The 13,147-nt window shown below is 42.5% G+C and overlaps 1 protein-coding gene across 5 annotated transcripts in view; it reads left to right on the top strand.

Moving 5' to 3' along the window:
- Positions 1-2,383, top strand: part of LOC106565409 (diacylglycerol kinase alpha) — a 31,985-nt gene extending 29,602 nt beyond the window's left edge. For 3 of the 5 annotated variants that reach the window (XM_014132512.2, XM_014132510.2, XM_045691589.1), the window contains exon 24: positions 842-2,383. In XM_014132512.2, the coding sequence (XP_013987987.1) occupies positions 842-922 (81 nt within the window). In that variant the 3' untranslated portion in view covers positions 923-2,383. The remainder of the gene's footprint in view (positions 1-841) is intronic. The other 2 variants (XM_014132509.1, XM_014132508.1) reach the window with 2 other exon arrangements.
- Positions 2,384-13,147: the final 10,764 nt, after the last annotated feature.

Genomic DNA, 13,147 nt, shown 5'->3' with positions numbered 1-13,147 from the left:
CTAGAGAAAGAACATAAAACAATATTTTATAAAGCAAACATTATCCCTTTGTTTTTCCTCCGTTGCTGTATGACTATAAACCCTAAAATAAATAAACATATCTGAACCAAAATGTATATCCTATCAAGGAGATGGAGTTGACAGTTTATGGTTGTGACCATGGTGATTTCAATATTGCTTGTTTTAAATGTATTAAAAGTAGAGAACTTTACAGACCATGAGCGGTCTTGTTGCACTACATGTAATGAGGACATGAAGAAATGGTCCTTATTGTGGAGCTGACCCTGCTCATTCCTGAATCATTTAGGATTTTAGACAAATCTGACAAGAGTTTACCAATTTTTGGGGGGACCAAACATTTTTAGGAATCACAGTTTTGAGATCAATATTATTTAAAGTTTTAGAGGGCTATTGCAAGAAAAGACATAAGATCCTTTTTTCAGTTAATATTAATTATTGCCAGTTTATACAATTTTAAACACATTTTTTGAGAGTTTGAAATTGGGATCCTTTGCTCTGGACAAGGGCATTTCCGGTCGTAGAGTGGACATGGAAATTAATAATATTGCAAATATTAAAACAATTCCAAAACAAGTATTTCCCTTATAAAATTCCCCTAAATTAAAATGAATCTCAAATAATGCTATAAAAATTCAAAGTTTACCTGCCGGATAAGGATTGTCCTGACTTTCGATAATAATTGAATTACTTCAATCAGGTGTGTCCGTGCAGAGATAGGACAAAAATGTTTGCCTACCACAAGAGGGTATGGGGATAAGAGAAACACTGTTGTAGACTAGGATGACTATAAAACCTCCTGAATTTTCCACCCTGTGTTCAGATCCACATCACACACAAGAACCAAGCCAACATGCTGATGGCTGCTCCTGCCAAATCATCAGGCTTCTTCCACCTCAAGTAGAGGAAAGGTGGGCTGCAGCACTGAGACTGAAGAGGTCCGGGGTGTAGGGTGAAGTTGCCCTTTGACACTGATCTTGGATCAGTTTTTCATTTTCCCCACTAATGGTTAACATTTACATTTTAGTCATTTAGCAGACACTCTTATCCAGAGCGACATACAGTAGTGAATGCATACATTTCATACCATACTTGTTTTTTTTTTTTTTTTTCTTGTCCGTACTGGCCCCCCGTGGGAATCGAACCCACAACCCTGGCGTTGCAAACACCATGCTCTACCAACTGAGCCACAGGTTTGGATTGGGTGAGTGGATGCTTATCCTAGATCTGTACCTAGGGGAAACTTCACCCAGGAGCAGAGGTCCACTGACTGCTGAAGGACCACTGCCATAAAGGAACCAACATTTGCGTAAAAACATTCTTCATGTCTGAATTTCTTCCTGAAACACTAGTAGCCATTGATTAACATTGATACTCTACTCATTTCCATAACAAACTCAGAACTATCCCAGGCTTGTGTTGATTTGAGTAAGTCCCTTAATGTTAAGCTTTATATTACATTGCTATTACATTTTGTATCTGTTTGTATTAGTTATGTATAATTCCATAGTATTCCATGAGTTTGATTACTTGTATGCCTTATTGTTATGTCTCAGCACAGTAATAGATCTCCTGTTTGTTTATCTGCTTTCTATAGCATTTTCACACAAATGTTTTTGTACCCATATTGATTAACGTGATAGGCCAATAGTCTGTGTCGCTATATAATGCCGTTCACTGTCAAATCTAAGTATGTTTCACCTACTCAGCAAGTTTCTTGTAGAGGATACAGCTCAGACAGCTGAGGGTATCGTTTGCGTTGCCCGACCTCACTTAAAGGCCCAGTGCAGTCAAATTAGATTTTTCTGTGTTTTACATATATTTACACTATGAGGTTGGAATAATACTGCGAAATTGTGAAAATTATGATAATGCCCTTTTCATGTAGCTGTTCGAAAGACAGACTGAAATTTCAGGTGGTTTTGATGGGATGCAGTGTTGGCCTGCCTGGTGACATCAGGTAAATTCTTTTAAAGACCAATAAGAAAGAATACCAAACCTCTGCCAATAACAGCTAGTTTTCTGTTTTCCCTTTCCCACTCAAACCACTCCTAAGTCTTAGCAAAATTCTTGCTTGAGAAATTGCTTTTGCTAAGAAGCTATATATATATATTTTTTTTTAGCATTTTGATTGAAAACATTCACAGTAAGGTACTTAATTGTTACCCAGAAATTATTTGATATTGATATAAAAACAGCTACATTGGGCCTTTAACACTTTGTCACAAGCAGCACTTCCTCATTATCACTAACCTAATCTCTCTGCTTAGTGAGACTGCTTCCAAACCACAACTACTGAGATGCGGTCCTCAAGAAAAAAAGAGACCTGGCTTTTCTCTTTAAAGAAATAAATGTATAGCCTACAGTATGTGTATTCATGTATCTACCATGGTAAGAGATCTTTTAAAAAGACAGCAATTTCTTATCTCTGCCTGTAACGATGTGCGCTGAGAGTCGGGAAGCAAGTTCAGGGAGTGAGTGTTTTAATAAATAAATGCAACATAAAACAAAAAACACGAACAACGCACAGACTAAACACTGGAACAGAAACAATAACGCCAGGGGAAGGAACCAAAAGGGAGTGACATATATAGGGCAGGTTATCAGGGAGGTGATGGAGTCCAGGTGACTCTGATGACGAGCAGGTGCGCGTAACGATGGTGACAGATGTGCGCTATAATGAGCAGCCTGGTGACCTAGAGGCCAGAGAGGAAGCCCGACGAGCCGGCTGAGGCATGAAAGCCCGTAGCGGCTCCTGGACCCGACGTCATTCCACCTGACAAAAAAACACCCCCTGATGCTTCCCTTAGGTGAAGCATTATTCTGTAATGATGTGAGCTGAGTCATGAAGCAAGTTCAGGAAGTGAGTGTTTTAATAAATAAATGTAGCATAAAACAAGAACCACGAACAACACACAGACTAAACACTGGAACAGAAACAATAACACCTGAGGAAGGAACCAAAGGGAGTGACATATATAGGGCAGGGAGGTGATGGATCCAGGTGAGTCTGATGACGCGCAGGTGCGCGTAAAGATGGTGACAGGTGTGCGCCATAACGAGCAGCCTGGTGACCTAGAGGCCGGAGAGGGAGCACACGTAACACTGACTTTCTCAAGGTCAGTTACCAGAAGGTTATCGCTGTACGTGACAGAATGTACTTTTATAAAGGGTGTCTATGGCAGTTGGGCAGCTGTCATAGTGGTGGTGTGTCATACTTAACAGGTTTGTGTTTGTTGGCCATTGGTGTTAATGGCTGTGAGTCTCCCAACGGAGCTCAGAGACAGGTCCAAAGTAGGCCAAATGAGGGTGCCATTTGGGACGAAGCCCTGGTCTTCAGGAGTTTCCCTAAAATGACTGCAACACTAGAACTACAGTGAACAAAAATATAAACACAGCATGTAAAGTGTTGGTCCCGTGTTTCATGAACTGAAATAAAAGATCAGGCATTTTCCATACACACAGAAAGCTGATTTCTCTCAAATTTGGTGCACACGTTTGTTTACATCCCTGTTACTGAGCATTTTTCCTTTGCCAAGATAATCCATCCACCTGACAGGTGTGGCATATCAAGAAGCTGATGATCATTGCACAGGCGCACCTTGTGCTGGGAACAATAAAAAGGCCACTCTAAAATGTGCAGTTTTGTCACACAACACAATGCCACAGATGTCTCGAGTTTTGAATGAGCGTGCTATTGGCATGCTGACTGCAGGAATGGCCACCAGAGCTGTTGCCAGATAATTGATTGTTAATTTCTCTAACATAAGCCGCTTCCAACATCGTTTTAGTGAATTTGGCAATACGTCCAACCGCCCTCAAACCTCAGACAACGTGTAACCGCTCCAGTCCAGGACCTCCACATCCGACTTCTTCACCTGTGGGATCGTCTGAGACCAGCCACTCAGACAGCTGATGGAACTGTAAGTTTGCACAACCGAAGAAACTATGCACAAACTATCAGAATCCATCTCAGGGAAGTTCATCTGGACGCTCATCATCCTCACCAGGGTCTTGAGCTGACTGCAGTTTGGCGTTGTAACTGACTTCAGTGGGCAAATGCTCACCTTCGATGGGCACTGGCACGCTGGAGAAGTTTGCTCTTCGCGGATGAATCCCGGTGTCAACTGTACCGAGCAGATGACAGACAATGTGTATGGCGTTGTGTGGGCAAGTGTATTGCAGATGTGAACAGGTCCCCATGGTGGCGGTGGGGTTACAATATGGGCAGGCATAAGCTACGGACAATGAACACAATTGCATTTTATCAATGAAAATTTGAATGCACAGAGATACCGTGACGAGATCCTGCAGCCCGTTGTCATGCCATTCATCCGCCGCCCTCACCTCATGATAATGCATGGCCACATGTCGCAAAGATCTGTACACAATTCCTGGAAGCTAAAAATGTCCAAGTTCTTCCATGGCCTGCATACTCACCAGACATGTTACTCATTGAGCACGTTTGGAATGCTCTTGATCGACATGTATGATAGCGTGTTCCAGTTCCTGCCAATATCCAGCAACTTTGCACAGCCATTAAGGAGGAGTGGAACAACATTCCATAGGCCACAATCAACAGCCTGATCAACTCTATGCGAAGGAGGCACATGGTGCAAACCAGAACATTTTTCCTTTGCTTCAGAGACATACTGAGAGACTTTTTCCGCATTTTGTTACGTTACAGCCTTTTTCTAAAATGTATTACATTTTAAAAAATCCTCATCAATCTACACACAATACCCCATAATGACAAAGCTTTGACATTTTTGCAAATGTTATTAAAAATAAAAAACAGATACCTTAGTTACATAGGTTTTCGAAATTGAGCTCAAGTGCATCCTGTTTCCATTGATCATCCTTCAGATGTTTCTACAACTTGATTGGAGTCCACCTGTGGTAAATTCAATTTATTGGACATGATTTGGAAAGGCACACACCTGGTCTATAAAAGGTCCTACAGTTGACAGTGCATGACAGTGCATGTCAGAGCAAAAACCAAGCCATGAGGTCAAAGTAATTGTCTGTAGAGCTCCGAGACAGGATTGTGTCGAGGCACAGATCTGGGGAAGGTTACAACATTTTTTTTGCAGCATTGAAGGTCCCCAAGAACACAGTGGCCTCCATCATTCTTAAATGGAAGAAGTTTGTAACCAGCAAGACTTCCTAGAGCTGGCCACCCGGCCAAACTGCGCAATCAGGGGAGATGGGCCTTGGTTAGGGATTGAAGAACGGAGCAAAATAGAGAGCGATCCTTGATGGAAACCTGCTCCAGAGCGCTCAGACTGGGGCGAAGGTTCACCTTCCAACAGGACAACGACCCTAAGCACACAGCCAAGACAAACCAGGAGTGGCTTCGGGACAAGTCTCAATGTCCTTGAGTGGCCCAGCCAGAGACGCTCATTATCCAACCTGACAGAGCTTGAGAGGGTATGTAGAGAAGAATGGGAGAAACTCCCCAAATACAGGTGTTTGTAGCATCATACCAAAGGCTACTCAATGCTGTAATTGCTGACAAAGGTCCTTGAACAAAGTATTGAGGAAAGGGTCTGAATACTTATGTAAATGTCATAGTTTTTTATTTTTAATACATTTGAAAAAAAATCTACAAATATTTTTGCTTTCTTATTATGTGGCATTGTGTGTAGGTTGTTGAGGGAAAAAAACGAATCCATTTTCAAATTAGGCTGTAAAAAGTCAAGGGATCTGAATACTTTCCTAATGCACTGTATATTTGAAAAATGTTCATGGTTGTGATTTTTATCTGTGCAATGTGGTGGTCACATCAGATTAGTGTTCAGATCAATGCCCCTACCTTTTTTCTTTAAGGTACTGTATCTGTGACCAACAGATGCATATATGTATTCCGAGTCATGTGAAATAGATTAGGGCCTAATGAATTTATTCAATTGACTGATTTCCTTATATGAACTGTAACTCAGTATAATCTTTGAAATTGTTGCATTTTTATTTTTGTTCAGTATAGCTAGGAGATGTGTTCCAAAGTAGCGCTGCTCGTGAAAGGACAAAATAGGCTGAAATATAAATTATATTACCCATGTCACCTAAAATAGCCTCGCCAATTGGAGATTTGCTTCTTTGCATTACACTGTTTAGTAACAACATTGTTTAGTTTTACATTTACATTTAAGTCATTTAGCAGACGCTCTTATCCAGAGCGACTTACAAATTGGTGCATTCACCTTATGATATCCAGTGGAACAACCACTTTACAATAGTGCATCTAAATCTTTTAAGGGGGGGGTTAGAAGGATTACTTTATCCTATCCCAGGTATTCCTTAAAGAGGTGGGGTTTCAGGTGTCTCCGGAAGGTGGTGATTGACTCGCTGTCCTGGCGTCGTGAGGGAGCTTGTTCCACCATTGGGGTGCCAGAGCAGCGAACAGTTTTGACTGGGCTGAGCGGGAACTGTGCTTCCTCAGAGGTAGGGAGGCCAGCAGGCCAGAGGTGGATGAACGCAGTGCCCTTGTTTGGGTGTAGGGCCTGATCAGAGCCTGAAGGTATGGAGGTGCCGTTCCCTTCACAGCTCCGTAGGCAATCACCATGGTCTTGTAGCGGATGCGAGCTTCGACTGGAAGCCAGTGGAGAGAGCGGAGGAGCGGGGTGACGTGAGAGAACTTGGGAAGGTTGAACACCAGACGGGCTGCGGCGTTCTGGATGAGTTGTTGGGGTTTAATGGCACAGGCAGGGAGCCCAGCCAACAGCGAGTTGCAGTAATCCAGACGGGAGATGACAAGTGCCTGGATTAGGACCTGCGCCGCTTCCTGTGTGAGGCAGGGTCGTACTCTGCGAATGTTGTAGAGCATGAACCTACAGGATCGGGTCACCGCCTTGATGTTAGTGGAGAACGACAGGGTGTTGTCCAGGATCACGCCAAGGTTCTTAGCACTCTGGGAGGAGGACACAAGGGAGTTGTCAACCGTGATGGCGAGATCATGGAACGAGCAGTCCTTCCCCGGGAGGAAGAGCAGCTCCGTCTTGCCGAGGTTCAGCTTGAGGTGGTGATCCGTCATCCACACTGATATGTCTGACAGACATGCAGAGATGCGATTCGCCGCCTGTCAGGTAGGACGTTTAGTCTTAATGAGCAAACAAGTGTTAATTGAGTCATTAAGGAGGGATGCTGAAACGAGAACCCTTAGGACTGGAGTCTGATACCCCTGAAGTAGCCTGGGCCGTTAATCTAGAAATACACACCCCACCCTTCTAAAGGTCACGTGAAACTGGCGTATGGTACCTATGTGTATCTACATGTGTACCATAGAGTACGTGGTATACTCCACCAAAAAGAGAAGTATGTGACGAGTAACGTGATCTGTATGAAGGTGGTCCGCTCACTTGGGGCCCCTTGACTTCTCAAACTCTCACTGAATATTTACAATAGTACTGATGGAGCATGATTTGTGTTGGGAATTTGGGATTATCATGCTGCGTAATCTTGGGAAGAAATATTTCTAGGACAATTTGTGAGATTCTCTCTTGGTGCATGGCTTGCTACAGGCTTCACTTCAAAAATCATGGTTTGAAGTGCTCATCCTTCAAAGACGAGACAAATACTGCACAACTTGTCAAGTTCAAGCAAAGATATTTGGAACAGCCATCTCTCATTGGCCTTGTAATGACATCTTGCAGTGCATGTAATAACGCTAAAGCTGAGGGAAGCATCCAGTTTAAAAATACAGCAAGAAATGTACAAATTCCCTGTCAGTCAAAGGGGAAAACAGTTCAATGGATACTATTCAGTTGGATCAAAGCTGATTTTACCCACCTGGTCAGCTTCAATTGTTGATACACTGTATGAGTTTGTTATTGTGTGAAGGACATTTGTGAATTCTCAATAGATTGAAATACAGATTACTTGCTTTAATCAAGGAATAATAGTTAATGGGTTTTGACTAAGTTGAATTATTTATCCAAATGCACCATTACCAATTGCAGAGCCCAGATTTGAACTGTCATAACCAAGATGCTTTTCACCTGACGGGGTAGAACCGTGATGGTGATGGAAGGCTGAAAAGAGCTCTCAATTTCCTGCAGAATAAACACAACACTATCAATTCTATAACATCTGCCTGACTTACTGAAATAAGTGAAGCTCTAAACACCCCATGCTAACCTGATATAGTCTAGGGAGTGGAGCGGGCCAGGGGGGACGACGATACATTGAGAAGTTCGCTACCAGAACCTGACCCTCCCTATCCCTCTCTCTTTCTGCTCCCCACACCCCCTCTTTCCCCCTTTTCTCTCTCTGCCCACCCTTGACTCCCTTCCCGTCTCTCCCAGACTCTGACTTTCTCTCACTCCTCTCTCTCGCTCTCTCTCTGCCCATAGTTGTGTCTAGAGACAGGGGAAATGCCCCTGTAACTTGAGTCCCTCGTCTCCCATGCCCATTCACAGCCACACTGATATGGACCCTTGGTGCCGTTGGCCAGACACAGGCCGTCTCTGATAGTGCCTGCTCCAAGCAGCTGCTGGGTACGTTTCATGGAGCTAGACATCAAACACTCAAAGACAAATTAGTTATAGCACGAGGCACGGTACCTGTGCATTTGGAACACTGCAGAAAAGGTATCACATTTTTTTTACTTTTATCACAATAAATTCATGGTTGCTTTAATGGAAAATATCACATAATAGTGTGTGGCTATCAGATATTACTGGTGAGTTATTTGATATAGTGTCCAAAAGGCACTGAGTTCTAGGCAAGTACACTCATAAATCACACGCTGCACTATGTTGGGTTCTCGTGTGTGACTCCCCCACTTGTTGATTGATTAGAGTGATATACAGCCATGATGTTGAGCACCAGTTGTTAATCATGCACCCATATCAAAATAAACCCAATACACTTTATAATGAGGGAGGGGCAAAACATCTAGTCAACACATTTTGAGCTTTGCCTTTTCCTCAACTGCTGTCAAGAGAACCTATCAACATATGTCAATAGGTTGATTCCTTTCAGGTACCACATCTAAATCAATAGATATTAGATATTTTACTTATTGTTTGATCGATTGTTAAATTCTTCCCTCTTTCCCCCAACTACCCCTCTCCCCCCTCTTGCCACTCCTGCTTTTGGCAACCATGTGGAGGGATATTGGAGAAGATACTGGAGAGCATACTAGAATTCCTCCATGCCATTGGAAGGATTCGGTCACCATTGTCCTTATCATGTTTCACTATGGGATGCTGGACTGCTGATGCAAGTTATTAGACAGTTATATGTTCTTACTAGACGGCACTGTAGGTAACCGAGGTCAAGATGCACTTGACTACCTTTAACCTATTGATTCATCTATTTAATCATGTATTTGTATGTCTGTTAATAAATACATGTGTTCATTTAGTTTCATGTAACTTTGGTTTAGGTCAGAGGAAACAAGGTAAATGTATTCGAAAAACGAATTATTCATTGATTAAGGAAAGTCTTCAAGGTATCTTCAAGGAAGGAACATATTCAAGCTAGTAGCCTTGAAAATTACAGTTATGATTCAAACTCAAATAATGGAGTTGTTCAAATTGGATTAAAACATGAACTCCATAGTCTAGACCTACAAAAATGTAGTTACATTGCCAAAATAAATCAACTATTTATAGGAAAAAAAGTATTTTTAGCAAAATCGAATCAAATTGCATTGGTCACATACACGTGTTTAGCAGATGTTATTGCGAGTGTAGCGAAATACTTGTGCTTCTATCTATGACAGTGCAGTAATATCTAACAAGTAATATCTAACAAATACACAACATATACCCAATGCACACAAATCTAGTAAAGAAATGGACACTCTAACATAACACTAAAAAGCATGACTAAAAAGCTCAACATTCAGGATATCTATTTATTTACATATGTTTTATTTAGCTGGTTATGTTTAAGCCACAGTATGAGACACGATGAGAACGCATAGGCAAAAGAAAGTGACATAAAACTTGAAAGCGAGGGTGTTGCCCTATCTGGCTACAGACATCAGACACAACAATGGGCTATTCTTCCGCAAACTATTTTTAGAAACTTGCTTAATTTTTTCTTCGCTTGGATGTCCCGGAGATCGACAGATCTGATCGACAGATCTGATCTACATCACATGCAGGGATTCCACCTACGTCAATGGGTACCCTTGATTTACGTCATCGGAGAGACTGGCCCTTGTTGTTCTTCGCGAGACCAGCATTTCCCATTCTATCGAATACTAAAGAGTTAATGGAACAAAGGGGAAATTCATCTAGCTAGAAAACGAGCATCAATTTGTACTAAGTATATCGGTGAAGAAAAGCCCAATTTGTCTTAAAGACTTTGCTGTTTTGTTGTTCTACTTTTTTTTTTTTTTAATTACTCCAATATAGAAAAGAGAAGAGTAAACATGTAAAACACACACAGAGTACAGATGAACCTGAACAAGCGGACCGGCCGGAGTAAAGTGACGACGAGCAGGGTAGCGCTTTGAGATTGGTGGGAGTAAAGCGAAACTACGATCTAAGAAGATAGTTACAACAACACGGTGAAGAAACCTCGGCAAGTTAATGAAAGTTATTTCTAAGGATAATTTTTTATACAAAGTTATGGTTGAATAAATCACCTATAAATAGCCTATCTTAATGAAAAATATTTGCATGAATTCGCAACACAAGTACTTCAGCAATGGTGCACGTGCAAATTAACTCATTGCATCATGTCTGTTTCAAATAATAACCAGGACTTGTAATTGTCCAATCCTGTCCACTTACATTTTCAAATGATTTAATATATATTATATATATACACATACAGTACCAGTCAAAGTTTGGATACACGTAATCATTCAAGGGTTTTTCTTTATTTTTAATATTTTCCACATTGTAGAATAATAGTGGAGACATCAAAACTATGAAATAACACATATGGAATCATGTAGTAACCCAAAAAGTGTTAAACAAATATATTTTATATTTGAGATTCTTCAAAGTAGCCACCCTTTGCCTTGATGACAGCTTTGCACACGCTTGGCATTCTCTCAACCAGCTTCATGAGGTAGTCACCTGGAATGCATTTCAATTAACAGGTGTGCCTTGTTAAAAGTACATTTGTGGAATTTCTTTCCTTCTTAATGCGTTTGAGCCAATCAGTTGTGTTGTGACAATTTAGAGGGGTTATACAGAAGATCAAATCAAATTTTATTTGTCACATGCGCCGAATACAACAGGTGAAATGCTTACTTTCAAGCCCTTAACCAACAATGCAATTTTAAGAAAATACCTTAAAAAAAAGTAAGAGATAAGAATAACAAATAATTAAAGAGCAGCAGTAAATAACAAAAGCAGGGCTATATACAGGGGGTACCGGTAAAGAGTCAATGTGAGGGGCCACCGGTGTTAAGGTAATTGAGGTAATATATACATGTTGGTAGAGTTATTAAAGTGACAATGCATAGATAATAACAGAGAGTAGCAGCAGCTTAGAAGGCGGCAATGCAAATAGTCTGGGTAGCCATTTGATTAGATGTTCAAGAGTCTTATGGCTTGGGGGTAGAAGCTGTTTAGAAGCCTCTTGGACTTAGACTTGGCGCTCCGGTACCACTTGCCGTGTGGTAGCAGAGAGAACAATCTATGACTAGGGTGGCTGGAGTCTTTGACAATTTTTAGGGCCTTCCTCTGACACTGCCTGGTATAGAAGTCCTGGGTGGCAGGAAGCTTGGCCCCAGTGATGTACTGGGCCATTCACACCACCCTCTGTAGTGCCTTGCGGTCGGAGGTCGAGCAGTTGCCATACCAGGCAGTGATGCAACCAGTCAGGATGCTCTTGATGGTGCAGCTGCAGAACCTTTTGAATCTTTTCAGTCTCCTGAGGGGGAATAGGTTTGTCGTGCCCTCTTCATGACTGTCTTGGTGTGCTGGACCATGTTAGTTTGTTGGTGATGTGGACATCAAAGAACTTGAAGCTCTCAACCTGCTCCACTACAGCCCAGTCGATGAGAATGGGGGCGTGCTTGGTTCTCCTTTTCCTGTAGTCCACAATCATCTCCTTTGTCTTGATTACGTTGAGGGAGAGGTTGTTGTTCTTGCACCACACGGTCATGTCTCTGAGCTCCCTATAGGCTGTCTCATCGTTGTAGGTGATCAGGCCTACCACTGTTGTGTCATCGGCAAACTTAATGATGGTGTTGTAGTCGTGCCTGGCCCTGCAGTGAGTTAACAGGAGGGGACTGAGCACACACTCCTGAGGGGCCCCCATGTTGAGGATCAGCGTGGCGAATGTGTTGTTACCCACCCTTACCACCTGGGGGCGGCCCATCAGGAAGTTCAGGATCCAGTTGCAGAGGGAGGTGTTTAGTCCCAGGGTCCTTAGCTTAGTGATGAGCTTTGAAGGCACTATGGTGTTGAACGCTGAGCTGTAGTCAATGAATAGCATTCTCACATCGGTGTTCCTTTTGTCTAGGTGTGAAAGGGCAGTGTGGAGTGCAATAGAGATTGCATCATCTGTGGATCTGTTGGGGCGGTATGCAAATTGGAGTGGGTCTAGGGTTTCTGGGATAATGGTGTTGATGTGTGCCACGACCAGCCTTTCAAAGCATTTCATCGCTACAGACGTGAGTGCTACGGGTCGGTAGTCATTTAGGCAGGTTATCTTAGTGTTCTTGGGCACAGGGACTATGGTGGTCTGCTTGAAACATGTTGGTATTACAGACTTAGACAGGTAGAGGTTGAAAATGTCAGTGAAGACACTTGCCAGTTGGTCAGCGCATGCTCGCAGTACACGTCCTGGTAATCCGTCTGGCCCTGCGGCCTTGTGAATGTTTACCTGTTTAAAGGCTGCGGAGAGCGTGATCACACAGTCGCCCGAAACAGCTGATACTCTCATGCATGTTATAGTGTTACTTGCCTCGAAGCGAGCATAGAAGTTATTTAGCTCGTCTGGTAGGCTCGTGTTACTGGACAGCTCTTGGCTGTGCTTCCCTTTGTAGTCCGTAATAGTTTGCAAGTCCTGTCACATCCGACGTGCGTCGGAGCCGGTGTAGTGCGATTCGATCTTAGTCCTGTATTCACGCTTTGCCTGTTTGATGGTTCGTCGAAGGGCATAGCGGGATTTCTTATAAGCTTCCGGGTTAGAATCCCGCTCCTTGAAAGCGGCA

Source organism: Salmo salar, chromosome ssa12, assembly GCF_905237065.1.
Source record: "Salmo salar chromosome ssa12, Ssal_v3.1, whole genome shotgun sequence".
In the NCBI taxonomy this organism is placed as follows: domain Eukaryota; kingdom Metazoa; phylum Chordata; class Actinopteri; order Salmoniformes; family Salmonidae; genus Salmo; species Salmo salar.
This window is presented reverse-complemented; position numbering and strand designations above follow the sequence as displayed.